Source organism: Bos mutus, chromosome 9 (assembly GCF_027580195.1).
Source record: "Bos mutus isolate GX-2022 chromosome 9, NWIPB_WYAK_1.1, whole genome shotgun sequence".
Classification (NCBI taxonomy): Eukaryota; Metazoa; Chordata; class Mammalia; order Artiodactyla; family Bovidae; genus Bos; species Bos mutus.
This window is the reverse complement of record NC_091625.1, coordinates 39,457,975-39,485,699: the sequence shown is the minus strand read 5'-3', so window position 1 is coordinate 39,485,699 and position 27,725 is coordinate 39,457,975. Positions and strand designations below refer to the sequence as shown.

The following is a 27,725-nucleotide window of genomic DNA, read 5'->3' as shown; positions in this document are numbered from 1 at the left end:
AACCGTGAATATTCATTGGAAGGACTGATGTTGAAGTTGAAGCTCCAATACTTTGGCCACCTGATGCGAAAAGCCGATTCCTTGTAAAAGACCTTGATGCTGAGAAAGATTGAGGGCAGGAGAAGAGGGCGACAGAGGATGAAATAGTTGGATGGCATCAACAACTCAACAGACATGAATTTCAGCAAACTCTGGGAGATAGGGAAGGACAGGGAAGCATGGCGTGCTGCAGTCCATGGGGTCACAAAGAGTCAGACATGACTGATCAACAGTAATGGAAAGGGGAGCTGGCAGACAGGGATGGCAGGCTTCCTTCTCTGTCTGTATCATTTCATAAACCATTCAAATAAATAAACTTAACAATTATGTCTTAAATAGTAAACAGTAATAACCTTGACTAGAAGTATGAGCATTATTTATTTGAAAGGGACATCCTGAGGCATTACAGTGACCTCATAAAATGTATTTTCGACCCTCAGACTTTCACTTCTGCTGCTCCCTCAGCTTGGATTGTTCTCCTTTTTATTCTCCCCGAACCCCAATAATATCTGACAATTTAATTTCTCAACTTATAGAACACTGTTTGAGACACAATCTAATCTTCAAACAAAAAATATACAGTAAGGATGAATAATTTTATCTTCATTTAATAAATAAGAACACAGGGGATGAGAAAGCACAGCAGCTTGTGCCAGATCACAATTACTACATTTCAGATCTAGAACTTCTAAGTTCTATAACTTCTAAAAAGTCCAATACTTCTCCCACTTTTTTAAAGCTATGAAATCCATTCATTTAATGAAGGAATGCGTAAAAATGCACAAAAATGTTTACTAAAGTGTGCAATATCAATAAATACCATCACATAGATCTATATTTACCGTGGAAAACATCCATGATACTAAATATAGTGAGAAAAGCAAGTTTGAAACAGATGTATAGTTTGAACACATTTTTGTAATAAAAATTGTGTTTGTGTATGTAGAAAGAAGCTGGAAAGCTAAACTGTGTAGGAAGATGTTTTTGTTTTTCATTTTCTTCAGCCACACAGCATGGCCTGTGGGATCATATTTCCCCCATCAAGGCCACCGCAGACAAAGCATAGTCCTAACCACTGGACCACCAGAAAATTCCCCAAAAATGTTTTTTTAAAGTTATAATACTCTAAATTTGTAAATATTATTACTATGACTAGACTAAATGCATATTAAGTGCTTAATATGTGCCAGACAATGGCCTAAATCTGTTTTACATGGATTATCTCTTTTAATCCTCACAAAAACCAACTTGCCTAAAGCCTTGCAGTTAATAATGCAGCAAAATCAGACAAGTATCAGACCCTAACTCTCATGCTCTATGGAGGTAGATCATCCTGTCTCTCTACAACCATCATTTATTTTATAATCAGAGAAACCCGTGAAGTTAGTTTTAGAAAAATCCTGTTCGAAACTTCACTTTACTTAGTCTCTACTAATTACTACTACTAAGTCGCTTCAGTCCTGTCCGACTCTGTGCGACCCCATAGACGGCAGCCCACCAGGCTCCCCCATCCCTGGGATTCTCCAGGCAAGAATACTGGAGTGGGTTGCCATTTCCTTCTCCAATGCATGAAAGTGAAAAGTGGAAGTGAAGTCGCTCAATTGTGTCCGACTCTTAGTGACCCCATGGACTGCAGCTCACCAGGCTCCTCCACCCATGGGATTTTCCAGGCAAGAGTACTGGAGTGGGGTACCATTGGCTTCTCAGTTACTTAGTCTTTCAGTTCAGTTCAGTCTCTCAGTCGTGTCGGACTCTTTGCGACCCCATGAAGCGCAGCACACCAGGCCTCCCTGTCCATCACCAACTCCCGGAGTTCACTCAGACTCACGTCCATTGAGTTAGTGATGCCATCCAGCCATCTCATCCTCTGTCATCCCCTTCTCCTCCTGCCCCCAATCCCTCCCAGCATCAGAGTCTTTTCCAATGAGTCAACTCTTCACATGAGGTGGCCAAAGTACTGGAGTTTCAGCTTCAGCATCATTCCTTCCAAAGAAATCCCAGGGCTGATCTCCTTCAGAATAGACTGGTTGGATCTCCTTGCAGTCCAAGAGACTCTCAAGAGTCTTCTCCAACACCACAGTTCAAAAGCATCAATTCTTCGGCGCTCAGCTTTCTTCACAGTCCAACTCTCACATCCATACATGACTACTGGAAAACCATAGCCTTGACTAGACGGACCTTTGTTGGCAAAAGTAATGTCTCTGCTTTTGAATATGCTATCTAGGTTGGTCATTAACTTTCCTTCCAAGGAGTAAGCGTCTTTTAATTTCATGGCTGCAATCACCATCTGCAGTGATTTTGGAGCCCAGAAAAATAAAGTCTGACACTGTTTTCACTGTTTCCCCATCTATTTGCCATGAAGTGACTGGGACCGGATGCCATGATCTTCGTTTTCTGAATGCTGAGCTTTAAGTCAACTTTTTCACTCTCCTCTTTGACTTTCATCAAGAGGCTTTTGAGTTCCTCTTCACTTTCTGCCATAAGGGTGGTGTCATCTGCATAGCTGAGGTTATAGTATTCCCCAATGTCTGTCTCTTACAGCGCTTAGGGCAATCAGATCTCCATCTGCCATTCCTACATCTTTTTTTTTTTTTTTTTGCGTGCTAAGTCGCTTCAATCGTGTCCCTCTCTATGGGACCCTATGGACTGCAGCCGCCAGGCTCCTCAGTCCACGAATGGGTTGCCATGCCCGCCTCCAACCCAGGGATCGACCGCCCGTCTCCTGCATTGGCAGGCGGGATCTTTACCACTAGCGCCACCTGCGAAGCCTGCAGCTTTTGCAGGGTCCTGAAACCCAAGCTCACTTCCTAGCGCAGTGAAGTGTGCCCTAAGCTTGGCTCGGGGAGAACTTGAATTGAGGATGAGTGTTTACACAACATTAAGAATTTCTTTCAAAGCAATGTAGGATGGGGATACTCTAGGCCTCTCCATTTCCCTTGCGCACGGTGGCCTCTTTGCCTGCACCTTCTTGATCTCCTCTGCCTCGCTCGCCAGTGGGCTCGTCCCACCAGCGACGGGACTCCGAGGGTTCCCTAGGTCGCCGAAGCTGCCCGACCGAAGCCAGGGTCCTGGCTCCAGCTCTCGGAGAGGAACAAGGAGCTCCACGTGGGCCCGGGAGCCGCCATCTCGCGTGCTGGCAGGAGCGGCGGGCCGCAGCCGGAGCCGCTGCGGGGCGGGAGCTGCTGCCCTTACTCAAGATGGCGGCCCCGGCGGGCGGGGCCCACGGTTCGCTGGCGGCGCCGAGGAGCGGCGGCATGGCGGCAGCTGCCAAGGAGCCGAGTTGGGTGGACTGGGACGAAGAGGAGGAAGAGGAGGAGGAGGAGGAAACAGTGAGTGCCACGGCAGAAGCCCGCGCGGTGGTGGCGGGGGTGGAAGTGGCTGTGTGCGGGGCAGGGAGTCGGCGCGCGGCCTCGAGGCGCCTGGCGGGATTGTGCCCCTGAGCGCGCGGGGCGGCAGGCAGCTGCCCATAGCCTTACGGGCCACACGGAAGTTCTAGGTGGAAGGAGGGAGGTTACCTTCGTTAACGGAGCGCGCTTCCTCTCCTTGAAAGCAGGACCTAGTTTTCACAAAAGTGGAGTCGTTTCACTTCGGGTGTGTGTTTGGCTTTTCTCCTTAGCCTGCCTCTTCCTGCACTCTCACAGGCTAACGCGTTAACCCTTCTTTCTTCCACCAGGAGCAGCTGGTTATGGTGGAATTATCAGGAATTCTTGATTCAGACTTGCTCTCAAAATGTGAAAATAAATGCAAGATTTTGGTGAGTCTTGTAGAATTGGTGGGTTGTTGTAGGTTTTCTTAAATCTAAAACAAGAATGAATGGTGACATACCCATCCCCTTTAGTTCAGTTAAGTCGCTCAGTCGTGTTTTTTGCGACCCCATGGACTGCAGCACGCCAGGCTTCCCTGTCCATCGCCAGCTCCCAAAGCTTACTCAAACTCATGTCCATTGCGGTGATGCCATCCAACCATCTCATCCTCTGTCGTCCCTTTCTCCGCCTGCCTTCAGTCTTTCCCAGCATCAGGGTCTTTTCAAATGAGTCAGTTCTTCGCATCAGGTGGCCAAAGTATTGGAGTTTCAGCTTCAGCATCAGTCTTTCCAATGAATATTCAGGACTGAGTTCCTTTAGGATGGACTGGTTGGATCTTCTTGCTGTCTGAGGGACTCTCCAGAGTCTTCTCCAACACCACAGTTCAAAAGCATCCCCTTAAAATAGATTAATTCCAGGTGTACAAAGTAGTGAACTGTTGGAGACAGTCACAGTACAGGGAGCTCTGGGAGCAGCCAGGAGAAAACTAATCCCCAACTTCTACAGCATTGTCGACTAAAAAAAGATGCACAGCTTGAGAGTTAAGTTTTATTTGGGGCAAACTGAGAACTGCAGCCAGGGAGGCAGCACCTCTGATAGTTCTGAGAGACTGCTCCAAAGAGACAGTGGGGAAGGGTCCATATATAAGATTTTGGTGAAGGGGGAGTTCAGTACCATTAAGCACTCATATTACAAAAGGTTTTCTACTAGTCACAAGGATTTGATGTCCCCATGAAGGGATTTAGTGCTTTTCTAGGTATGAGGAGATGCAAGGGTTAAGATCATAAAATCAGTTCCTGAAAAGATCTATCTAAAGATCTGTCCCCCCAGATTCCCTGGAGCACACAGTGGCTCACTCCACCCTGAACTCTCAGGGGGTGCTGAAGGCCAGCAGCTGCAGCAGCACAGGGTTCCGTCTCCACAGGGGCAGGTGGCAGATGCCCTTGTTGTTCAGTCATTGGCAGTGCTCTTGGCAAGTGCCAGTTTGTAGTTGACAGCATCAACAACTATGCCTGATGTCTGCGTGTGTGGCTGGAGAGAGTAACGATTGGGGCAGGGGGTGCATTTTGAAATGGAAGATTAAATTTTGAAAAAAAAAATACACTGTTTTTGGACCTCCCTGGTTAAGAATCTGCCTTGCGATGCAGGGGTCAGGGGTACAATTCTTGGTGAGGGGAACTAAGATCCCACATGCCCTGGGGCAGCTAAGTCTCAGTGCCACGACCACTGAAGCCCACAGGACACAATTAAAGAGCCTCTGGGCTGCAACTACTGTGCCCACTCCAGGCAGGTGGGATCTTCGTTTCCAGACCAGGGATCTAACCTGTGCCCCCTGCAGTGAGTTTTAACCACTGGACCACCAGGGAAATCCTTCTTTTCTTTTTTAAATTGAGAAATAATTGACATATAATATTATACTAGATTTCCCTGGTGGCTCAGTAGTGAAGAATCCACCTGCCAATGTAGGAGACCAGAGTTTGATCCTTGATCCAGGAAGATCCCACATGCCTCAGAGCAACTAAGCCCCCTGCGCCACAACTACTGAGCCCAGTGCTTAGAGCCCTCCAGCCACAGCTCCTGAAGCCCGAGTGCCATAGAGCCCATGCTGTGCAACAAGAGAAGCCACTGCAGTGAGAGGCCGGAGCACTGTGATTAGAGAGTAGCCCCAGCTCACTGCAATAGAGAAAAGCCCACACAGCACCGAAGACCCAGCACAGCCAAACATAAATAATTATGTTTTTATAATAATAATTTTTATAAAAAATATTTTTTATAAAACTGACCTGGAAAAGGTCAGCTTTCATTCCAATCCCAAAGAAATACAGTGCCAAAGAATGTGCCAATTACCACACAGTTTTACTCATTTCATATGCTAGCAAAGTAATGCTCAAAATCCTTCAAGCTAGGCTTCAACAGTATGTGAACCGCAAATTTCCAGATGTACAAGCTGGATTTAGAAAAGGAAGAGGAACCAAAGATCAAATTGCCAACATCCGTTGGATCATAGGAAAAGCGAGAGAATTCCAGAAAAGCATCTACTTCTGCTTCATTGACTATGCTAAAGCCTTTGATTGTGTGGATCACAACAAGCTATGGAAAATTCTTCAAGAGATGGGAATACCAGACCACCTTACCTGCGTCCTTAGAAACCTGTATGCAGGTCAAGAAGCAACAGTTTGCAACCAAATTGGGAAAGGAGTACGTCAAGGTTGTATATTGTCACCCTGCTTATTTAACTTATATGCAAAGTATATCATGTGAAATGCTGGGCTGGATAGAGCAGAAGCTGGAATCAAGATTGCTGGGAGAAATATCAATACCCTCAGATACACAGATGACACCACCCTTATGGCAGAAAGTGAAGAAGAACTAAAAAGCTTCTTGATGAAAGTAAAAGAGGAGAGTGAAAAGGCAGGCTTAAAACTCAACATTCAAAAAACTAAGATCATGGCATCTGGTCCCATCACTTCATGGCAAATAGATGGGAAAACAGTGAAAACAGTGACAGACTTTATTTCCTTGGGCTCCAAAATCACTGCAGCTGGTGACTGCAGCCGCAAAATTAAAAGACGCTTGCTCCTTGGAAGAAAAGCTATGACCAACCTAGACAGCATATTAAAAAGCAGAGACATCACTTTGCCTTCCAAGGTCCATCTAGTCAAAGCTACGGTTTTTCCAGTAGTCATGTACAGATGTGAGAGATGGACAGTAAAAAAGGCTGAGTGCTGAAGAATTGAGCCTTCAAACTGTGGTGCTGGAGAAGACTCTTGAAAGTCTCTTGGACAGCAATGAGATCAAACCAGTTGATCCTAAAGGAAATCAATCCTGAATATTCACTGGAAGGACTGATGCTGAAGCTCCAATACTTTGTCCACTTGATGTGAAGAGCTGACTTTTTCTGATGCTGGAAAAGATTGAAGGCAGGAGGAGAAGGAGATTACAGAGGACGAGATAGTTGGATGGCATCACCGACTCAATGGACATGAGTTTGAATAAACTCAGGGAGATGCTGAAAGACAGGGAAGCCTGGCGTGCTGCACTCCATGGGGTCGCAAAGAGTCAGACATGACTGAAGGATTGAACAACAACAATTTTTTTAAAAAATTATATTAGTTTTAGCTGTACAACATTTTCAGTATTTGTCTGTATTGTGAATTAATCACTGCAATGTCTGATTAACCCCCATCACTACACATATAATTACAAATTTTTTTTTTCTTCTGGCAATGACTTTGAAGATTTACTGTCTTAGCAACTTTCAGATATAAAGTACAGTATTATCTGTAGTCACCGTGATGTTCTTAAACATCCCAGGACTTATTTATGACTGGAAGTTGGTATCATTTGAGCCCCTCTTCACCCATTTCCCCCACTCCCAAGGCTGTTTTTACTAATGATTTTTTTAGTAGTCCTATTCTGGGAGTTGGTGATGGACAGGGAGGCCTGGCGTGCTGCGATTCATGGGGTCGCAAAGAGTCAGACACGACTGAGCGACTGATCTGATCTGATATTCTGTTGTAGGGAATTGATACTGAAAGACCCATTCTGCAAGTGGACAGCTATGTCTTTGCTGGAGAGTATGAAGGTAGGAGGATGTCAGAGAGATGAAATTCCCTTTTTTATATGCCTTTTGGAGAAAGTAGCTATTTCAACAAGTTGCCTTAATGTTTTTCTGCAGACACTGTTGGGACCTGTGTTATATTTGAAGAAAATGTTGAATATGGTAAGTGATTGCTATGCTGACTCAACTCTTTTTGTTATGAAATATTTCAAACATACTTGTATATGATGGATATTAAAGTTAAACATCTCATGTACCCACTGTCTACCTGTGTCAAATTCTCCCTTTTGGCTAGGTAGGTAAAAACATTCCAGATGCATTTGAAGCCCCTTGTGTATCCCTCTCCAAAATTACTCCCTTCTGTCTTCAGAGGTAATCACTTGTCTTCAGAGGTGATCACTCTCTTGAATTTGGTGTTTCTTTCTTACACTTGATTTTATATTACATATGTATGTATCAGCAGACAATAAATAGCACTTTCTGGATACTTTCGCACTTAATATATAAATTGTAGCATATGATAAATGTATCATTCTATATCTTTTTTCAATTAGAGATATGTTTTGAAGTTTTTTACATGCTTATATATATATATAAATGTTTTCCCTGTTGCTATTTGTGACTGTACCGCAGTTTTTTCTCCAATTAATGGACATGTTGGTTGCTTCCATTTTTATTAATAACTACTAAAATTTATTGAGTGCTTTCTGTATGTCAGGCACTGTTCTAAGTGTTCCATGTATAAATGTACTGAATCCTCACCACAAGTCTATGAGGTAGAGGGCATTGTTATCTTCATTTTATATTTGAAGAAACTGAAGCACAGAGAGAGAAAGACATTCTCAGGGTCATAGACCTAGAAGCAGAGCCAGGATAGAAGCAGAACCAGTATTGGAACTAAGATGGTCTGCTCCAGAGCCTGTTTTCTTAATTATGCTTATTTACTCACCACAAAAATGTCTTGTGCATATATGTAAAAATGTCTCTTGGGTATACACTTGGAAATGGAACTGTTAGATTGATGAGTGTGTGTACTAGATTCAACCATATGAAATTAACATTTGGGCTGAATAGTGCCAGTTTCACATGGGTCAACTTAATAGATACCACTGTGTTGCTTTCTGAAGTGTAGTATCAGTCAGTCACACAGTGGCAGGCTCTGCAGGATTTCAGTGTGCTTCACATCCTTAGCATAGAGTCTCATCCGTCATTCCCGCCTACACCCACAGTTTTTATAAAGCTGTGACCCCAAGCAGCAGGTGGACAGTAATTTTTTTCCTCAGCTTTCTCTCCTGATTGGGTATGTTCTCACTCCAGTCTGGCTTCAAGTAGTGTCTGACTTTGGTGCTTCATTTTGAGCGACAGAATTTTAGATCTCATTACCCAATGAACCCAAATTCCTGGCCCCGCTTTCCCACTTCAGGGCTGGCACCTAATAGACCTGTAGCGTTACTCTAACTTTGGGACAGAAACCCAAAGACAAATTAGTGTTGTCTTTGAGTTCACTTGTATCTTCAGTTCTTACGTGTTTAATCTGTTACTTCTCTGTGGCTGGAGCAGGAGGAATGAGTTAAATCTTGAACTGAACTGCATTATCTTGATAGGAAGTAGTTTAGCTCTCTAAACTGGAACCATCGAGGCTTACTTAACATGATTATTTGAAGGCATCAAGCAGTATAATAGTGTTCATTTTGTATTTTAGTGGATGCAGAAGGCAGTAATAAAACTGTGCTAAAATATAAATGCCACACAATGAAGAAGCTCAGCATGACAAGGACTCTTCTGACAGAAAAAAAGGAAGGAGAAGAAAACATAGGTTAGTTCACTTATTTCTCTGAAAATAGATGATTCAGTATTGGCTTTATGACACATTGTTGCCAGGATGTTCTTTGTACTTCAGAATAATGACTATGTGTCATAGGTTAAGTATGTGAAAATTGAGAGCGCTCCATAAAAAGTACCAAAGATAGATTTTAAAATTTAGTTGAATTCTCATATAGCTGGGGGCACTGGAGACATATGACAAATTTTTATCTGGTTTGCGCTGGAAACGATTGTGAGGAGTTTGTCAAGCAATGTGACATGATTTCAACCCCAAGGAATTCAGCAGCCACTCCTCTCCCCACCATTAAAACTTCTTTGTAAGTGCAGAAGATATGATGGTAGCAGTTCTTGACCCCCACAGCATCTCCTGAGCTTTGGGGAGATGCAGTAACCTTCCCCAAGATGCTCACGCCTGGAAGAAGCTGGCTTTGTATGTGAGGGAGGGACTCTAAGACCACAGTTGTTAATCTGAAGTCTAGTTCTTAATAAACACCCAGTTAGCCTTCTCCAGTTGCTAGTCATCCAACACTAGAGACTTTATGGGTGTTTCTTGCACCTGTAGCGGGCACATGTTTGTGGAGATGGACAGATAACCACTTGATGGCTTAAAAGCCCATTACTCACCACACCAACCTCTTTCTGTTGCCCTAGGGAATGTGGGACACGGTCAAAATAAATGTGTTTGTCCACCAAAAACAAGGCTTATTGCTCAAAGACATATTTGAAACACTAGTAAATAAGACACTAATGATGAATATTCATGGCTTGATTTATTTTATTTTAAAGAATAAATATTTGAAGGTACATTCATCATCTAGAAATTTATACCAGCTACACGTAACTATATAACAAATCTTTGTTCTTACATATTCCACAACTATCCTTTCTTTTAGACACTTTGAAAATAATAGGAAGGAGGCACTTGAAGTTCTAGAATGAACTTGAAAGGCAGATACATATCAAATTGCTTAACTATCATTTAAATATTCTTCTTAAAGGAAGTTACAGAATTTGCTCTAGTCTTAATAATCTAATAGATCTTTGGGAGAATCTGGATGCATCTTTTTATTTATTCATTAGCTTTGTATGGGTTTTCTGTAGTTGCAGCAAGCAGGGCTACTCTTTTTTGCAATACACAGGCTTTTCATCACTGTGGCTTCTCTTGTGGAGCACAGGCTCTAGGCACATGGGCTTTAGGAGTTGCAGCAGACTCAGTAGTTGTGGCTTATGGGCTTAGTTGCTCCCACAGCATATGGAATCTTCCCAAACCAGGGATAGAACCTGTGTCCCCTGCATTGGCAGGCAGATTCTTATCCACTGTGCCACCAGGGAAGTGCAAAATTTGGGTGTATTTTAATCAAATAAATTAGCAACCAACTATTCAAGGCTGTACTGGTTATCTATTGCTGCATAAAAAGTGGCCCCTAAACTTAATGGCTTAAAACAACGGCAACAGAAGCACTGTCTCCCATGGTTTCTATGAATCAGGAATTGGAAACAGCTTATTAGCTAGGTAGTCTGGCTTGGGTCTCTCATGAGGTTGCAGTCATTTTGTTGACTGGGCTATAGTCATCTGGAGACTTGAGTAGGGCTGGAAAAATCTAGCTGTAGGATGGCTCACTCACATGGCTGGTGCATTTGTGCTGGAGGCGTCACTGCCTTGCCCTCCTCACACTACTATTTTGAGTGCCCTTTTGACACAGCAGCTGGCTTTCCCAGACCAAGTGATTTTTAAGAACAAAGAAGCCACAATGTCTTTTATGAACTAGCCTTAGAAGTCACATTCTGTCGTTTCTTTTATATCCTATTCTGTGTGGGAGGGGACGACACAGGGGCATGCGTGTCAGGTAGGTGAGGATCACTGGGGACCATCTTGGATGTCAGCAGAACACGGTGTGGTCCTTATTTTCTAGGAGCTTGTACTCTAAAGTAAATCACATTTAGACAGACATGGATGTCTACGATTCGACACCCATTTCACTCAACTTATTTTAAGTATCTGTTATGTGCCAAGTATTATGCTAAATAACAGAGTAGGCTTTAGGGTGGCTTTAAGGTTTTGAACTTGGTGACTAAAAAAATTTTTTTTTTAAGAAAAATGTTATTCTTTTTTTTTTTTTTTTAAACTTTACATAAATGTATTAGTTTTGCCAAATATCAAAATGAATCCATCACAGGTATACATGTGCTCCCCATCCTGAACCCTCCTCCCTCCTCCTCCCCATACCATCCCTCTGGGTCGTCCCAGTGCACTAGCCCCAAGCATCCAGTATTGTGCATTGAACCTGGACTGGCATCTCGTTTCATACATGATATTTTACATGTTTCAATGCCATTCTCCCAAATCTTCCCACCCTAGAATAATGTTATTCTATATGTTTAGAATAATGTTATTGCAAGCAAAAAATACAGGTTTTTTTAAAAACAGAAGTCAGTAGTTGAAGCTGAGCTGGAGGGAAAGGACTAATCGAGTTTTGAAAGAGGGAGACTTTATAGAGAAAAAATAGGGGATCAACAGTAAGGATGTTTCAGCAAACAGCTGCAGAAGAGTTAGTTTATGGTGGGGTATAGGACAGATGGATGCTCAAACAGGGTGACAAGATAGGTTGGGATATCTTCAGTTCCGTTCAGTTCAGTCGCTCAGTCGTGTCCAACTCTTTTCGACCCCATGAATCGCAGTATGCCAGGCCTCCCTGTCCATCACCAACTCCCAGAGTTCACTGAGACTCACGTCCATCGAGTCAGTGATGCCATCCAGCCATCTCATCCTCTGTCGTCCCCTTCTCCTCCTGCCCCCAATCCCTCCCAGCATCAGAGTGTTTTCCAATGAGTCATCTCTTCACATGAGGTGGCCAAAGTACTGGAGTTTCAGCTTTAGTATCATTCCTTCCAATGGAATCCCAGGGCTGATCTCCTTCAGAATGGACTGGTTGGATCTCCTTGAAGTCCAAGGGACTCTCAAGAGTCTTCTCTAACACCACAGTTCAAAAGCATCAGTTCTTCAGCACTCAGCTTTCTTCACAGTCCAACTCTCACGTCCATACATGACCACTGGAAAAACCATAGCCTTGACTAGATGGACCTTTGTTGGCAAAGTAATGTCTCTGCTTTTTAATATGCTACCTAGGTTGGTCATAACTTTCCTTCCAAGGAGTAAGCATCTTACAGATACCTAATGGAACTTTGACAATGACAGTAAACACCTTGGGGTTATAGGAATTAAATATCTATGAAAATACTTGGCTTTCTGAAAGGGTCAAAAGGATAAGAGAAAAAAATGGCTAGCATTATTGAAGCAATTCTTGATTATGGGCGTTCATTGAGGGATTGGTGATGGACAGGGAGGCCTGGCGTGCTGCGATTCATGGGGTCGCAAAGAGTCGGACACGACTGAGCGACTGATCTGATCTGATCTGATCTGATGAAAAGGAACAAAAATTTTTTTCAAGGATTTTTTTTGGAGAGGTGTCTTATTTCACAGTTGGATTCTTCAATTTAAAATGACACATAAATGTTGACTTGGAAGATGATAGAGTGGTATCATCCACCGTATTTGAAAGCTGACTGAATAAGAAGAAAATTGTAGGGAAGTGACAATTTTCTTCTAGACAAGAGATGGCAGTGGAAGATCAGTTATCTCTCAGAATGAGCTGGGAACTGGACTCTGGAGAAAGGGCTTAGAATAGTAGTGATTTTGATAATGCATACCTTATAGGCTTTCCAAGGTCTTCATGTAAGATGAAAATTACACATTTGTTATCAGTTGGTTCAGGCACCATGTTCCTTTCTTTAAGTTGGAGTTTTATTTTGACAAATATTCATAAGAACATTTAAATTAAAAATATTTGTAAGTAACTAAAATTCCTTTTTCGTATTTCTTGGTTTCTCACCCCACCCACACCCTCCCCTATTAGGTGGTGTGGAATGGCTGCAAATTAAGGAGAATGATTTCTCCTATAGACCCAACATGATTTGTAATTTTCTGCATCAACATGAAGAGGATGAAGCTGTAGCTCCAGACCCAGATAAATCTTTGGAGTTGGAAGAGCATGAGACTCAAATGAAAGACAATTCAAACCTGAGTTTTGAACAGGAGAAACCACCGAACTTGGAAATAGAGGATTCTGGTCCTCTTATTGATATCCCTTCTTTTGAGACAGAAGGGTCTGTTTTTATGGATACTCAAGAAACTGCCATAGAAATCACTCCTAGATGAAATGTTTCTCATAATAACTAGTCATGAACTTTTTATAGAATTTTTATATAAAATAATTGACTTTGTAGTTCACAGTTTTTACTTTTGTTAGCTATATATGCATTTCCAGTTATAATGTAGTTTAATATACTAGAATCATTAAGGACCGAATATGAGTTTTAAAAAATATGGTTTCAAGGACTATAGGGACCATTATGTGATGAGTCCTTTAAAATGGAGGTTTTACTAAGGTAAGTTAAGTTTCTGTTGCAGCCATTGCAAATTACCACATTTAATGGCTTATGCGTATTAAGCTACAGAAGTGTATTGTCTTTCACAGTTTTGTAGGTCAGCTGTTTGAGATGGGTCTCACCTGGGCTAAAATCAAGGTATTTGTAGAACTTCTCTTCTGGAGGTGGGATGGGGGACTCCATTTCATTGCTCATTCAGTTGTTTACAGAATTCAGTTCTTTGCAATTGAAGGATCATGGTCCCATTCATTTCCTTGCTGTTGGCCAAGAGCCATTCCCATATTCCAGAGGCTGCCTGCATTCCTTGACTCATAGCTCCTTCTCTTCAAAGCCAACCATGGTCAAGTTCCTCTCAGTCCTTGACTCTCTCCTGCTACTTCTGTCATCCTATGGATGTTAGACCCTTCTGTCTTTATTTGATTACATTGGGCACATCTGGCTGACTTCCCTATTTTAAGGTCTGTAACTTTAATTCCATCTGCAAAGTCCATTTTGCCATGTAATTTAAACAGGCATAACTGAAAATTATGGCATGAAAATACTTGGGGGGGGGACATCTTCCAGTCTACCAACATCGATATTACAATTCTGAGAACAGAAGAATTCAGAAGTGCTTAAGGGCGAAGGTACAATTCCTGATATTCCAGCTGTAATTTGACTCCTTTCACTGAAGAAAGATGATTGGAATTCAGCTGTAACAGTCATTTTACTACAGTGATACAACATTGTAAAGCCATTATCCTCCAATTAAAAATTAAGTATTATGGTGATAAGCTACATCTGCTTTAACTAGTATTTTTTAAAGTAAGTTATTCCCAAACTTTGATACAGGTTGTTCTATATGAAATTGCCAATATTTGTTTCTGACTATAAAACCCAGCCATTTTATATGGTTTATGCTGGTATAAACACACCTCACATTAATTATATCTCATAGTGCTCTGTGATGCCCTAGAGATGTGGGATGGGAGAGTGGGAGGGAGGCTCAAGATGGAGGGGATCGTGTATGCCAATGGCTGGTTCACGTTGTGTGGCAGAAACCAGCACACTGTTGTAAAGCAAGTATCCTCCAATTAAAAATTTTAAAAAATTACACCTCTCAACTGTTGGAGGTATAACTTTGTTTTGACAGATTAGAAAATTAATGTTCTAAGATGAGAAAATTTTTCCTTCCATAAGTTTTGTAACTTTTTCCTATTTAATTGGAAAACAACATACCCCGATTAAAAGCATTTCCAAACCATAAGCATGTATATCCTCCCAATTTTTATATGACTTTAGTCTCAGCTTTCCTTTAATCAGAAACATTTTTTTCTACCATATGTATGTGGAGAGACTGCTAATTACTTGACCCAATATCTGGTCTTCCTTTTTCTCTTTGTAACAGAATCCCAGAATTTATTCAGGCAGGAGAAGGCAATGGCAACCCACTCCAGTACTCTTGCCTGGAAAATCCCATGGGAGGAGCTTCGTAGGCTGCAGTCCATGGGGTCGCTAAGAGTCGGACATGACTGAGTGGCTTCACTTTCACTTTCATGCATTGGAGAAGGAAATGGCAACCCACTCCAGTGTTCCTGCCTGGAGAATCCCAGAGATGGCGGAGCCTGGTGGGCTGCTGTCTCTGGGGTTGCACAGAGTTGGACACAACTGAAGTGACTTAGCAGCAGCAGCAGCAGCAGTGTGCACAGCTTTCCTTGTGTGTATAAAAGTGGCCCTATTTTCTAGATACTAGTTCTTCCAAGCTTGATCTATAGATTCAATGCAGTCCCAACAAAACTACAGCAAGTTTTCTATGGATATTGTCAAACTGACTCTAAAGTTTATACGGAGAGGCCAACCCTCAGAATAGCCAATACGATGTTAAAAAATATACTTACTGTAAAAACTAGTAATAGAGACAGTGGGAATTGCTGAAAGAATAGACAGATAGGTCAATGGAACAGAATAGAGAGGCCAGAAGTAGACATAGTCAACTGATCTTAGATCAAGGAACAAAGGCAATACAATGAAGCAAAGAGAATCTTTTCAATAAACGGTGCTGGGACAACTGGATATCCACATGCAAAAGAATGAAGTGGGGCCCCTCCCCAGTCTCATATTATATACAAAGACTTACTCAAAATGGACCAACAGGGACTTCCCTAGTCATCCAGTTGTTGAGACTCCCTGCTCCCAATGCAGGGGGGCCAGGTTTGATCCCAGATCAGGGGACTAGATCCCACATGCCATGGATCCCACATGCTGCAACTAAAGATCCCAAGTGCGTCAGCTAAGACCTGGTGCAGCCAAATATATAAAAATAAATTTTTAATATATAATTGTTTTTTTTAAATGGATTAATGGCTTAAATAAATGTAAGGGCTAAAGTTATAAAACTATTTGGAGAAAATATAGGTATAAATCTTTTATTATGTTGGATTAGGAAATGGCCCTTTAGATAAAACATGAAAAGTAGAAGCAACAAAAGAAAAAGATGACACATTGGACTTCATCAAAATTGAACTTTTTCGATTCAAATGACACTAGAAAAAAAGACCTATATTCAATTGGAGAAAATATTTGCAAATTATCCATCAGATAAGGGACTTGTATTAGAATATATGAGAAACTACTGCAACTCAATAAAAAGACAAAGGATCTGAGCATTATTCTGGAAGAAGATATGGTTAATCAACCTATGAAAAGATAATCAAAATCACTTGTCATCAGGGTAATACAAATGAAAACCACAATGAGCTACCACTTTATATCCACTAGGTAGGATGGCTTGATGAAAAAAGATGAACAATAGCAAATTTTGGACATAAGTGGAGAAGTTGGAACCTGTGGTTAATAGAATAATGCTCTCCTCAAAACATGTCCACACTCTACACACAGGGATCTGTGAATATGTTACTGTACTTGGCCAAAGGGAATTTGCTATATGATTAGGTTAAGGATTTTGAGATGGGGGATATAATTGTGGATTATCCAATTGGGTCACATGTAATTGCAAGAGTTTTATAAGAGGGAGTCAAACAAGTAACAGAGAAAAATAAGTTATGCCAGTAGAAACAGAAGTTCAGGTAATGCCTTTTTAAGATACAGGAATACCAAGAAATGCAACAGCTTATATAACCTGAAGACGTAAAGATTCTCCCTCCAGTTTTTAGGGGAAATGGAGCCCCACTGACAATTTTAGACCTGTAAAATTAGGCTTCTGGTTTCCAGAGGTCTCAGTTCAGTCACTCAGCAGTGTCTGACTCTTTGCCACCCCATGGACTGCAGCATGCCAGGCTTCCCTGTCCATCACCATTCCCGGAACTTGCTCAAACTCAAAGTGCATCAAGTTGGTGATGCCATCCAACCACCCCATCTTATGTTGTCCCCTTCTCTTCCCACCTTCAATCTTTCCCAGCATCAGGGTCTTTTCCAGTGATTCAGTTCTTTGCATCAGGTGGCCAAAGCACTGAGTGCATCAGCTTCAGCATCAGTCCTTCCAATGAATATTCAGGACTGATGTCCTTTAGGATTGACTGGTTTGATCTTGCTGTTCAAGGGACTCTCAAGAGTCTTCTCCAACACCACAGTTCAAAAGCATCATTTTTGGGTGCTCAGCTTTCTTTATAGTCCACTTCTCACATTCATACATGACTACTGGAAAAACCATAGCTTTTGACTAGATGGACCTTTGTTGGCAAAGTAATTTCTCTGCTTTTTAATATGCTGTCTACGTTTGTCACAGTTTTTCTTCCAAGGAGCAACCATCTCTAGAAGTCTAACATAATACATTTGTGTTATGATAGTAAATTTGTGGTAATTTGTTACAGCAGCAATAGAAAAACCAATTCCAGGCCCTCTTACATGGTTAATAGAAATGTAAAACGGTGCAGGCAGAAAAGTTTAACAGTTCCTCCAAACGTCAAACAGGGTGGTCATGTGCAATTCTACTTCTAGAGAATTAAAAACAAAAGTCTACACAATAACTTGAACATGGTATAATCTTTATAAAAGTGGAAACAAATGTACATAAATTTTTGAGTGGATAAGCAAACATGGTATATCCACAGAATGGACCATTACTCAGTTCTAAATAAAGAAATTAATGTACGGAGAATGAAGTACTGATACATGTTACAACACATGTGAACCATAAACATGAGCACATGGGAACACAGTAAGTGAAATAAGCCAGACAAAAAAGGCCACATATTGTATGAATCCATTTATGTGGTATTTTCTCCATAGGCAGATCTATGGAAGACATAGATTAGAGGTTACCAGGCATTGGCAAGAGTGAAAAGTGGGGAGTGCTACTGGGTTATGAGAAGGGTGATAAAAATGTTTTGGAATTAGTGGTGGTGGATGTACATCTTTGCAGATACACTAAAAACCACAGAAATTGTACACTTTACAGGACTAACATGGTACCTGAAATATACAATTGAAACACTGGGGGAAAGTAAGGATCTTAGTGTTATTTCCTCCTCACGTTTTATGTGCCGGGCACCATGGCAGTTATAAACTCTACCTCACTGATCTCACTGTTTTGTCAAGGGTGCATATTGCACATTGATCATTTTAGTGACTATGTGAGTACCTACCATTCCATCAACCTTTCTAGCATCCTGGGGGATTCCCAGATGAATAACACCTGTTCCTTGGATATCTGGTTCCAGATACACACATGAAACAGGCTCAGGCCTGGGACCTTTTCCTGCAGTGCTGCAATGCTTGCACCTGGACAAAAGTCTCTTCTCCTCCAGTAATAAAATACAAAGAAACCATAAGAAACTAAAAAAAACTATGTGCATGGGCAGTTGGAGCAACTTATGGACAAGATTAAACACACACACACACACCCAACCCAACTGCCACTTATCTTAGCGCTGGAAGCAAAACTATGCTAGTGCACTCAACACCACCTAAGAGGTGAGCCACCCCTCCAGACCACCCCTGTACACACCGTGTCCTCACGCCATATAAGGAACCAGCTCACCTGCCCCGCCCCCTTCTCAGCAAGCAAGGGAACCTGTCACTTGGTTTTAGTCGCTCCTGCAGGCGCAGTAGCCCCCCAAAAACTTTGCTTTAATTTCTTCGCTGGCCTCTCCAATTTCTATTGATTGAGGGAAGGCCAAGAACCCTGACCAGTATCATACATAGGTGTGTACATCAAGCTCCTAGAAGCGACCGTTAACTTTCTGAAAAGAACCCAGGCAAAAACCTGTCACCAAGGGAACATAGTCCCTCCTCCACAGCCGATAGCATCTCCAGGAGTCCACTTCGGCCCCAGGAAGTGGCGTCACGCGCAACTTCCGTTTCCGGAAGCTCGGTTCGGCTTCCGCCAACACACAGCCCTATCGCGTAAGCCGGCGCTACACGTGCGTTCACCGGGTCCCCTGAGGTAGAGATGGACGCTTTGGATAGAGTTGTGTAAGTGCGCTGGGTTCTTTCCCCGGGTAACGTTGGCGCAAAAGGGCTCCTGTAGCGGGACGGAGTGTCAGCGCTTCTGCCGCCCATGCTCCTTTCTCACACCCGTTGCCAGTCCGGGTGGATGGAGCAGCTGGTTTGGGTCTCTGTTCGTGCCGCCTGAGGAGAGACGGAGAGCGGGGAAGTCCGCGTGTGGGAGCCCCGAGGTGGAGGTGGCACCAAGGCTTTGGCAGCTTTTATCCTAGACAATTGGGAATGTCTTCGTTTCCGCAAATGTATGAGAAAGGTGTTAGTGAGGCCCTCTGAGCACAGCCCTCGAATCTGACAGATTTAGGTGACAGACCACTTAGAGCTTTGTGGTTGGGTCATTTAGCCTCCCTGAATTTCAGTTTGCTGTGTAAAGTAGCGTTTATAATAGTTATTCTTCATTGAACTGTGAGGATTATTTGCGAGAATGTAGGTAAAGGCTTTGTTGCAGCGCAGAGAGATGCTCTTTTCCTCTTTTTCCCCGACTTGTACATGTTTCTTGAGTTATCCTTGGGTAATCGCTGCTTTAAATTCGTCCAGAAAGTGTTTCTCGACCTCCTAAATAGTTATGTGATTTGCTGTGCGGTTTTTTTTTTTTTTTTTTTTTTTTTTTTTTGTTTACCTGGGTTAACGTATAATCAAAAGGACAAATTATTCGTTTGGTCATTAATTCAGGGGTGTTTGCACATTTGGTATACACTCTGCAGGTCTGCGGAGAACGCAGTGGCACCCCACTCCAGTACTCTTGCCTGGAAAATCCCATGGATGGAGGAGCCTGGTAGGCTGCAGTCCATGGGGTCGCACAGAGTCGGACACGACTGAGCGACTTCACTTTCACTTTTCACTTTCATGCATTGGAGAAGGAAATGGCAACCCACTCCAGTGTTCTTGCCTGGAGAATCCCAGGGACCGGGGAGCCTTAGTGGGCTGCCGTCTCTGGGGTCGCACAGAGTCGGACACGACTGAAGCGACTTAGCAGCAGCAGCAGTAGCTGCAGGTCTGGGGGCTGCGAAGGTGAGTAAGACTAGTTTATTGTCTCATTGGGGGACAAACAGCTAATAAAACGTACAAGGTGTTTGCATTAGTTGCTGGTTCATACAGTTCAGTCGCTCAGTCGTGTCCTCCTCTTTGCTGCTGCTGCTGAGTCGTGTCTGACTCTTCGCGTCCGACTCTTTACGACCCCCTTTACTAACCACAGCACACCAGGCCTCCCTGTCTATCACCAATTCCCGGAGTTTACCCAAACTCATGTCCATTGAGTCGGTGGTCCCATCCAACCATCTCATCCTCTGTGGTCCTCTTCTCCTGCCTTCAATCTTTCCCAACATCGGGGTCTTTTCAAATGAGTCAGTTCTTCCCATCGAGTGGCCAAAGTATTGGAGTTTCAGCTTCAACATCAGTCCTTCCAGTGAACACTCAGGACTGATCTCCTTTAGGATGGACTGGTTGGATCTCCTCACAGTCCAAGGGACTCTCAAGAGTCTTCTCCAACACCACAGTTCAAAAACATCAGTTCTTTGGTGCTCAGCTTTTTTTATGGTCCAACTCTCACATCCGTACATGACTACTGGAAAAACCATAGCCTTGACTAGATGGACCTTTGTTGGCAAAGTAATGTCTCTGCTTTTTAATATGCTGTCTAGGTTGGTCATAACTTTCCTTCCAGGGAGTAAGCGCCGTTTAATTTCATGGCTGCAATCACCATCTGCAGTGATTTTGGAGCCCTCAAAAATAAAGTCAGCCACTGTTTCCACTATTTCCCCATCTATTTGCCATGAAGTTGCTAGTTAATCAGAAGTAATAAACCACATGGAGTACGCAACATACAGCACTTAATTGGGTTATGGACGCACTGAATCTCTCTTGGTTTGACTTAAAAAATAATGTGTATCTTTATCAACCAGTAAATGGTTAGAAGCTTTATATGTGCTTGATATTTTATCTAGAGGAGAGTTTTTAAAAGTCTGTATGGTAAAGTATGTGTGTGTGTATTCTGTTTTTCTTTTCCTTCCCAAAGTGTACATGGAACCGGAAGGGAGGATCATAGTTATTTAAGAGAAGAGAAATTATTTCTGTAGGTGGCAAATGGAAAATCAAGATTCTCACTGTAGTGTAAGTGGAGGTGAACAACGTACTGTATAAAAGCCTTCTACTCGATGTGACAGAATACAATCAGAATAATGAATTTGTTTCCCATATATAGTATAAATGTGTGTGTGCGTGTGTATATTTGGCTGTGCCAGGTCTTTGTTGCTGCGAGGGCTGCTCTCTAGTTGTGGTGCTCCGGTACCTCATTGTATCAGTTTCTCTTGCTGCGGAGTCCAGGCTCTAGGGCACACGAACTTCAGTAGTTGCAGTTCCTGGGCTCAACAGTTGTGGTGCCAAGGCTTAGTGTCTCTGCAGGATGTGGGATCTGCCTGGATCAGGGATCGAACCTGGGTCTCCTGCATTGCAGGCAGATTCTTTACCTCTGAGCCACCAGGGAAACCCCTGTTTTCCTTTCATATTTTGCAGGATGATTGGTCTAGGTGAGTTTTTAAATGTAGCTCATTTTGAAGATTGGCCTACATGCCAAGCTGTGTGGCTTTGGACAGATTACATCAGCTGACTCATCTGTAAAAGATTAGGCCTTCATAGACTAACTATAATGAAGTGTCAGTTGTTATTATTTTCAGTTGGTGGCAGTAGTGTTTGACTTTATCAGCAATGATATTGGAGTGGGACATTGGATACTTCCTGGCAGGCATTGTGGTCTTATACCTGGAGGAAAGATAAGCAGTAATTAGCCTCCCTGTGCCCACAAGTTGACTGGCATTTGGTGTGCTGTTCATTGTGTTAGGGTGCAGAGTACTGGTTTGATTGCTTTAAGATTAAAGAAAAAATAATTGGGTAAAAATAGCAACAGTATTCACTTGAGTCCTTGTTTTTTTTTAATAAAAGATTTAGAAAACAGTAATAGAATGCTGGGAATATAAAAATGGAAGTCTTTTTAAAGACCAAATGTAATTAATGCATTTAATAGTAATAACTGAATATATTTTATTAATATTTCCCCAAAAATGAGATTTTGTGGAATCCTAACTAATAAATGTTATGTAATATCTTTTTGATATTTAAGAATTTGCATTTAAGTCTTGGTTTTGTAATATGAGGAAAATGTCTTAAGTTGTTACAAATTGTGATTTTTCGCAACAGAAAACCCAAAACAAAAAGAGCCAAGAGATTCCTTGAGAAGAGAGAACCGAAACTCAGTGAAAATATTAAAAATGCTATGTTGATTAAAGGGGGAAATGCAAATTCAACAGTAACACAAGTGCTTAGAGATGTGGTACGTATATTTATGTATATACACACTTTTTAAATGGCGTTGAAATCATTTTAGAAAGTTTTTAGCATACTAATTGGGCTGCTGAGAAATATATAGCAAACTTTGCCTTGCCTTAAGAAATGCTAACCTTAGAAAAAAGCTAAAGTTGGAGGTTGTTTACCTTGCTAAGGTACTGACTACTGGTTTTCCTTACAGCACCCTTAGTAAATTTCACCTGATTTCAATGACTGGAATTTGATTTCCTCACATTTCAAGAACATATCTAAAATGAGCTAACTGCATATTACATTCATTTATTTTTTCCAACAATACCAACTACTGTGCTGGATATTGGGGATTAATATTTATATAAGACACAATCTCTCCCTTCAGTGAGCTTAGTGAGAGAGACAGACAAGTAAAAGTTACAGCATTGTGAATGCTGTGCTGTGCTGGAGGTATGCACGGAGTAGGATGGGAGTCAGTCAGATAGTTCAGTCGCTCAGTCGTGTCAGACTCTTTGCAATCCCATGGACTGCAGCACACCAGGCTTCCTTGTCCATCACCAACTCCTGGAGCTTACTCAAACTCATGTCCATCGAGTCGGTGACGCCATCCAACCCTCTCATCCTCTGTCATGGAGTAGGATGGGAGGCTGAGTTAAAATTCCATGAAGGCTGCCACACAGGGTGGGCTTCCTAGAGATGATGGTTAAGCTTCATTTTGAAGGAGTTGAAATGAGAAGAGGAAAAGGAAGAGGAAGGGAAGGGCTTCCAAGGCTGAGGCAAAAGCTCATGCACAAAGGGAGTGTGAAGGAGCATGATACATCTGGGGAATTGCAAATAATCGGGGGGTGGTTAAAGGAGAGCAGGCTAAATGAAGCTAGAATTTAAGGAAGTGAAGGGAATCATTTAAATTGGATGGAATATTGAAAAGGCATAGACATTTTTAATTAGGAAAGTCCTGTCTAAGAATATTAAGCTTGTGTTGCAAATTATATGTGATCAAAGGGGAGCCATGCAGAAGATATCAGAATAGGATTCAGGAGCTAGGATAACCTTGCATAATGACTGTTACAGTGCTTCACTTTTATCTCTGCTTTTCACAATATGTTTTGTTTTGAAAGCTATAAATTATGTTTTACAGTATGCACTGAAGAAACCTTATGGCATTCTGTATAAAAAGTAAGTGTGATTTCTTTTACTTATTTAATTATATTGTTTCATTATAAAAGTAACAACCAATCACTTTATGGGAGACTTAGAAAAATATTTTATTTAAAAAATATTACATTTCCTTATATACATAGCTATGAGTATTTCAAAACTTGTTTCTTTCCCATCTGTGTATTCATTTGTACTGAACATTCTTACAGAGTTGTAATCATAGCATGTATGTATTACTTTGAAATAGTAATAGACTTACAGAAAAGTTGCAAAAATAGTACAGTTCCCTTATCCTTCTCCCACATCTCTTAATGTTATAACTTCTGTAACCATAGCACAGTTATCACAAGTAAGAAATGAACATGGGGACAGTAATTTATACACACTTACCTTTTAATCACAGGCTTGATTTGGTTCGTGCCAGTTTTTTCATTGATATCATTTTCCTCTTCTAGGATCCCACATTGTGTTTAGTTGTCATGTCTTCTTAGTCTCCTCCAATTTATGACAATTCCTCAACCTTTCCTCGTCTTTGATGACCTTGACACTTTTGATGAGCACTTGTCAGTTATTTTGTAAAACATCCTTCAGTTTGGATTTGTCTTATGAGTAGATTGAGATTGTGCATTTTTGGCAGTAATATCACAAAAGTGATGTGCCTTTTCAGTATATCTTACCAAGGAATACTTGATATCTTCTTACTGCTGGTGTTAAATTTGATTAAAGTGGTGTCTGCTAGATTTCCCCACTATAAAGTTTCTATTGATATTTTCCCCTTTGTAATTAACAGACGTTTAGAGGAGATACTTGCAAGTTTTCAAGTAATCCTAGTTCTCCTCAAACTTTTGCTTATTCATTTTAGCATCCATCAGTGAATCCTGTCTACAATAGTGATTACTGTGGTGGTATAGTGGTTTTCGGAGAAGGCAATGGCACCCCACTCCAGTACTCTTACCTGGAAAATCCCATGGATGGAGGAGCCTGGTAGGCTGCAGTCCATGGGATCGCTGAGGGTCGGACACGACTGAGCGACTTCACTTTCACTTTTCACTTTCATGCATTGGAGAAGGAAATGGCAACCCACTCCAGTGTTCTTGCCTGGAGGATCCCAGGGACGGCAGAGGCTGGTGGTCTGCCGTCTATGGGGTCGCACAGAGTCGGACATGACTGAAGTGACTTAGCAGTAGCATAGTGGTTTTCTATTTCCCTTCATTCCCTCTACATTATTAATTGAGATTCTGTAAGGAAAATCAGTCCCTTCTTCTTCATTTGTTTAAATTACTTATTTATGTCGGTGTGGACTATGTATTTATTATGTTCTTTGGGGTTCAGTGCTGTCATGATTTATTTTGTTGATAAATTGTTCTCCCTTTGGCCATTGGAATCTCTCTCAGGTTGGCCTGTGTGCCCTTTGAAAGTGCCCCTGTGTTTGAGCACTTCCTTTCTGGCATCACAAGATGCTCTAGGCTCATCTTGCAGTTTTCATTGCCAGAGCCGTGGAATCAGTCCTGGTTCCATATATTAGAGAAAGATAACTAAGAAACAGAGATATGGGCATTAAGTATGCTCAGTTGCTACTGGAGTGTCATCAGTCCTCTAGCAGACAAGAGCTTGTACATAGGTACATTAACCTATGCATGTATGCACATCTGTATTTGTTTATATTTTATATTTATTTATATATTTAAAAAGCCCTGAGTTGATACTGATGTCCTAAAAATTCATGAGTTCATACTACTAATTTCAATTCCACTCCAATACCAGAGACTTCATTTGAGCCTTTCTCCTTTTCTTCTTTGTAATTTCTGTCTTCTATTTACTTGTGAATTGCTTTTAGCTATTAATCATAAATGCTGCAGTAATTTTTCCTGATTTATTTGGCATCATTTTTCTAAATACTTTTTTTATTGATTATAAAAGTAATATATATTTATCTTAAATAATTGGGATAAGAGTAAATAATCACTCATAGATAAACACTGTGTATATTTTCTCCTCATGTAGTTTTGTGTCTATACATCTGTTTTTTCCTTTAAACAAAATTGAGATCATGTTGTATATATGATTTTATTTCTCTTTAAATTGGTAAAAATTATGAACTGTATTATATTTACGTGACTAAAAATTCAAAAATATACAGTGAAAATATAAATATACACACACTCTCCTTCGAACAACCAGCACCATTAGATTTTTGTGTACCTTAGCAGCATTTCTTCATGCATGTTTGAACAAACCTTTTGCATGGGAAGGTAGCTCTACACTTCTCTGTCCACTCTTGGTCCGTCTCCACTGCTGCCACCGCTGGTCCAGCCCACCGTTTTCCTTCTCTCCTGGATTACTTGATAGCTGCTTACTGACCTCTTCACCCTTGCTGTGCTACATTCCATCCTCACATAGTAGACAGAGCAGCCCTTTAAAAAGAACATTTGAATCCAGTCATATCACTCTCTTGTCTAAAATCCCCCTTTGCTTCCTGTTACTCTTTGAATAACTTACATTCCTTGCCTGAACCAGCAAGGCCCTACATTTTCTGGACCGTGTCTTCATCTTTGACCTCATATCCCACCATTAACTCTTTGTTCATTAAGCTCCAGGGATGTTTGTTGCTTTCTCTTTCTTGAATAGTCTAAACTTGTTTCCATCTCAGAATCTTTTCTTTCTTGGTTCCCTCTTCCTAGAGTACTCTTAACCTCAAAACTCTTCCATGGCTAGCTCCTTATTTATTAGGTCTCAGCTCAAATAATCGTTTTCCATTCTTCATACTAACATGGTGCCCTGTTTTACTTTTGTCACAACAGTTAGAACTTTTTGAAATTGTTTACTTTTCCTCTAGAATGTACCATGAAAGCAGGGATCTTATTTGACATGGTATTATGGTATCCCTAGCTCCTAGAACAGTGCCTGGCACTAAATAAATATTTGAATGAATACATATCTTCCAGCTTCTTTTTTTGATCATTTGAATATATAATTATCTTTATTTAATATTATTACCTTATTGTTTATTACCTTATTGTTATGGGTGAATTGCTTATTAAAATTACAGTCACTTTTTTTTAACATTAGGAAAAATATTACAAGGCCATTTGAGGATCAGACATCATTGGTAAGTATAAGAATCTCTGATTTAAGAGGGCATACAAGTGATTATTCAGCCTAATTCATTTAATTTAATAGTAGTCCTAACTTATGACTTTGAATTAGAAATCATCCTGCGTTACAAAATTTTGATGCAGTGTACAGGGGGAATAAGACTTTTATTTCCAAAAATATTACTATAGATCTTATGCTTCACTATGGATAGTATGTATTCATTGCCTGCATGTATATTGATAGAATTTTAAAGAGTTAATTATACTTTAAGTGTATAATTAATGAATTGTCCAAAGGAAGTTTGTTATGGATGTTTTTATAATGCAAATTCGATTTAAAAAATTTTTACTTTTCTTTTTTCAAATATTTTTAAAACAGGGAACACTACCTGATTTATTGCTAAACATGAGAACATGATTATGTTCTCTTGACAGGAATACTATCGCTTGTCTTATTTGTTTGTTTGCTGCATGGCTTGTGGAATCCTAGTTTCCCTGACCAGGGGCTGAACCCACTGTGCCCTCTCTGGTTTGGAAGTTCAGAGTCTTAACCCCTGAACTGCCAAGGAAGTCCCATCATTTGTTCTTTTAGTTAGTGAATTTAATAGGAAAAGTTTTTGAATAGAATCTCAATGATTACTTAAAAAACTGAAATTGAGCATCTTATCCTAACGTGGCATCTAACTGCAGTGAAAATTATAATATATTAAGAAAAATATTGCCAAAATAAATGTTGTTTTTTAATTAAGTTTCTTTTATCACAGTCTTGAATTTTTCACAGTCATTTGTTGAAGAGATCGTGGAAGTAATAAAAAGTCTAGCCCAGAATCCTATCTCTTCCATACATGACTTATCCAGGGCTGGTTTTATTTTGTAATACCATGGTGCTTTTAGTTGAGTGACCACTGTGTAGAAATATTATGTTGTAGAATCTGTAGCATTTTGTATTTTTTTTTCAATCTAATGTTGATAAGACATTTTTTCTTACACTTGAAATTATGGCTTTTACCCTCTTTGATCGTCTGCTTCCAGAAACAGGAGATATTT

The 27,725-nt window shown here is 41.0% G+C and overlaps 2 protein-coding genes across 6 annotated transcripts in view; both read left to right on the top strand.

Annotated features, from left to right (window-relative positions):
• The first annotated feature begins 2,952 nt into the window (after nucleotides 1-2,952).
• Nucleotides 2,953-14,920, top strand: GTF3C6 (general transcription factor IIIC subunit 6). Of its 2 annotated transcripts, XM_014476514.2 has the most exons (6): nucleotides 2,983-3,368; nucleotides 3,713-3,793; nucleotides 7,365-7,428; nucleotides 7,522-7,566; nucleotides 9,107-9,220; nucleotides 13,143-14,920. In XM_014476514.2, exons 1-6 carry the CDS (start codon nucleotides 3,237-3,239, stop codon nucleotides 13,442-13,444), a joined length of 738 nt encoding a protein of 245 aa, XP_014332000.2. In that variant the 5' UTR covers nucleotides 2,983-3,236; the 3' UTR covers nucleotides 13,445-14,920. The 2 variants fall into 2 exon arrangements, with proteins under 2 accessions (XP_070232543.1, XP_014332000.2); XM_070376442.1 differs by lacking the exon at nucleotides 9,107-9,220 and having other exon boundaries at nucleotides 2,953-3,368.
• A 4,035-nt stretch (nucleotides 14,921-18,955) lies between these two features.
• RPF2 (ribosome production factor 2 homolog) overlaps nucleotides 18,956-27,725 on the top strand; it is a 43,257-nt gene continuing 34,487 nt past the window's right edge. For 2 of the 4 annotated variants that reach the window (XM_070376440.1, XM_005890220.2), the window contains exons 1-4: nucleotides 18,956-19,086; nucleotides 22,306-22,438; nucleotides 23,564-23,601; nucleotides 26,653-26,692. In XM_070376440.1, the coding sequence (XP_070232541.1) occupies nucleotides 19,064-19,086; nucleotides 22,306-22,438; nucleotides 23,564-23,601; nucleotides 26,653-26,692 (234 nt within the window). In that variant the 5' untranslated portion in view covers nucleotides 18,956-19,063. Of the gene's footprint in view, nucleotides 19,087-22,305; nucleotides 22,439-23,563; nucleotides 23,602-26,652; nucleotides 26,693-27,725 lie in introns of those variants that run through there. The other 2 variants (XM_070376439.1, XM_070376441.1) reach the window with 2 other exon arrangements.